Genomic DNA, 3,269 nt, shown 5'->3' with positions numbered 1-3,269 from the left:
GAGCGTCGTCCAGACCGCAGGACCTTGCAGAGGACTCTCACCCTGGCCTCTCCTGTGTGGCGCTCAACCTGTTGTTCTCCTCAATTCTTTTTTTTCCATTCAGCTCCGGATACTCGTCGTTACTCAGCCCTAGTGTTCAAACACTCAGAAGATCAGATAACACTTTTTTCAAGTTTGCTCATCCTAATGACCTGCTCTTGTCTTCTTTCTCTTTTCACTTTTTTAGGTTTTTGCAGCAATTTTTAGCCAGCTGTCAGTTAGGAAATACATATTTTATATTGTTTGAGATCTGACTTGTCTTACCTATGAAATATTGAAGTTTGTCCTCAATAGTTATAAAAAATGACCCTGGCGAAAATGAAAATAGAAAATGAGATCTGCAGTCTTTGTTTCTGAGACTTCAAGGAATAGTTGATAGACTATAGTAACTCGGACAGGCTTTTAACATTTTTATCATAATATTTTGTAGGTCTGCTCATACGCTTCAGCCTTCTTCAGGGGATGAGGTCTCCACTAATGTGTCTGTCCAGCTTTACAACGGAGAGACCCAACAGCTTATCATTAAGTTAGAAAATATTGGAACAGAGCCGCTGGAGAAACTAGAGGTCACAGCAAAAACAGTCAACACTAAGGGTGTGTATGCTGACTTATAGCTAGAAATGATAACGAGCACTTTTTCTCTGACAAAAGCAGGACTAGTTGTGTTATACTTCTTTTAGGTGTGTTAAGAATAAATCTCTGCTACAGAACTGGAATGATTCAGTTTGATTTTTCTGTAGAAATATAGGAATAAAAAAATATAGACAGGAAATGAAAGCAATTCTAGAACGATCTGTGTGTCAAAGGCTCACCTGCTTTTTGTAAATCTAGATTTCATTTTAATGTCACTTTGGAGGAAAAAAATGTTCTGAGGCAATAACTAGTAAAAAGCAAGAATCTTGGGTCTGAATTATTTTCTCCTGGTGTCTAAATACACTAATCAGTTAATTAAATTACTGTTAGCAGTGATGTAGTCCTGCTTGAGGGAGTGGAAGTAAATAAGCCTTCTTCGATCTCACTAAGTGAGCAATAAGAAAAAATGGGATAGAAGATTTCAAAAACCAAGGCAATAAATAAAATAAGCTGTTATGAGTTAAGAGTAACTGAGGGTATGGAAGAAACTCAGGGCATCTCCTGCTTCCACGTATTTTTGTTAAAATATACTGTACCGATTAGCATTAAAAAGGAGTCTGGTAGGTGAATCTCGCTGTTGTTTTGTGATGTGTTTTATCGGTTTCGATTTGTCCTCCGAGGCTTCGTTATGAAAATGATAATAATGGATGAATTGCAGATGACAAGCACGATAATCTTTACTTGAAATAGAAATACCTTATTTTATTGCAGGTTTTACTCTGTCAGTGCCAGAGTATTAAAATGCAATGTGATACCTGGTGATTTTTGTTCATTTCAGTATTTGAACTCTTGATTTTTTTTTCTTCAAGAGAGTATCCTCTCTGCAACCTGAGAGAAGAGGAGTTGTCAATCATCTAAGAATAGATTTTCTGTCTGAGACTTGTTGCCAAGAATAATTTTAGAAGCTGAAGAGTATGGTGACTTACTGTTCTTCCTTCAGTAATTCCAACGTGCTCCTACTGCGCTAGGAACTGTACGTGTGTAACGGAAAGATCAAATACAGCTCGGATGTGTTAGATGGTGCAGTTCATGTGATGAACTGTATTAAACGGTGGAATATATGGGCCTCAGAATCAGATGCTAATCAGTCTCTGAGGACGTAACATTATGCAGTTAATTGGTTCAGAATTTTGAAGGAGACCCTTGACAACTTCAAAGCCACAACTTTATCAACTTCAAAGTGTACAACTTTTGTTAAAAACATTGGGGGAAAAGGAGAAAAGTCGATACACTCAGCTATGAGTTCAGTGAAACTTTAATTTTACTTCGTCTTTCATTTTCCTTCTCTATAGAAAATGTTTTCGATGCAGCCTCTTTGTGTATCTGACAGTCTCTGAGATGTTATGAAGCATGATAATAAATGTCTTTGTCAGAAAAAGGGAAATTTCTGATGAGAAAGTTATAAATATGCAGCAACACTCAAATCATCATTTTGGAAGAACAGAAATGAGAGTGAGTTTTGAGAGTAGCTAGATTATATTTGTTCTGAGAGTGTGAGAACCCTGCCATCAGAATCAAACAAGCCTGCCTGGGCAGGTACCTCTGGAAACCATCTTGAACAACCTCTTGAAAGCAAAACCTTAGATCAGGTTACCCAGCGTCCTGTCAAGCAGAACCTTCAGTTTGTTGTGTTGTCTCGCAGAAGTGGTGTGCACCCCTGGAACTGTATGCTCGAGATGAACCGCATTATCGGAGGAAAATACGTGACTTGTTACATGACTGTGTGCTGACGTGAAGTGCTGAATGATGCTGTTGATGGCAAGAAAACTACTGGTCCATGTGAAACATGTAATAATTACATTTCAAATGCGTGTAGGTCTGGCAAAGGATGGACCTTTGTGGTTTTTAATGGACTCTCTTCCATTTTAGTTGTTATTGTAAATTGATACAAATGCATAAGGATGGACTCGCAGTAGTGTGACATGTCGTGGGGTTCAGGTGATCAATAGGGAGCTAAAGCTTTATAATGTCAGCAGCTCAGTTTGGTCAGTGAATACTACAGGCATGGGAATAATGTGGATACCACATTAAACCATCTCTAACAGCAACCCACGCTCTTAACCCGATGTCCTATACCAAGCTGAGATCATATGCCGACACTTATGAACTATCTATAGTGCATTAAGGAGTTGTCTCTTGGACATTCTTTACAGCTTCTCAGTTGAAACGTGCCTCTGATTTGAACTGCTCAAAGTCTCCTACAAAGATGGCAGGTAATCTGCAGTCGTCTTCCTCTGCTCAGCCTTTCAAACCGAACGGTCTCTGCTCACGTGGCTGCTGCGCCACCTTGTCGTTGTTTTAGTTACCCTTCCCTGGACTGTCTCTAGCTCTCCTGTGTCCTCCTTGCAGTTCCAGAGATCAAATCTGCAAACAACGTTTAGGATGTGAGAACACCGGGGTTTATACAGTGGCAAAATGCCCCTCTGTGGACTTGCTCTCAGAATCCTTTCTAACGGTGACCTGGTTTTTTGGCTTGGTTTAGGTTTTTTGTTGGTTTAAACTCTTGACTAATAGTTGCTGATAGCTTCAGATGTTCGCTGAACAAACATTCTGGGCTCTAGAAACGACTGAATGTGGACATGTCCCAAATAAGACTC

At 39.5% G+C, this 3,269-nt stretch overlaps 1 protein-coding gene across 1 annotated transcript in view; it reads left to right on the top strand.

Annotated features, from left to right (window-relative positions):
* Positions 1–3,269, top strand: part of TRAPPC9 (trafficking protein particle complex 9) — a gene marked incomplete at both ends in the record, with an annotated part of 201,795 nt that overhangs the window by 56,909 nt on the left and 141,617 nt on the right. The window contains one exon of the mRNA XM_010132754.1: positions 470–633. Within this exon, the coding sequence (XP_010131056.1) occupies positions 470–633 (164 nt within the window). The remainder of the gene's footprint in view (positions 1–469; positions 634–3,269) is intronic.

Source organism: Buceros rhinoceros, unplaced genomic scaffold, assembly GCF_000710305.1.
Source record: "Buceros rhinoceros silvestris isolate BGI_N320 unplaced genomic scaffold, ASM71030v1 scaffold1443, whole genome shotgun sequence".
In the NCBI taxonomy this organism is placed as follows: Eukaryota; Metazoa; Chordata; class Aves; order Bucerotiformes; family Bucerotidae; genus Buceros; species Buceros rhinoceros.
This window is presented reverse-complemented; position numbering and strand designations above follow the sequence as displayed.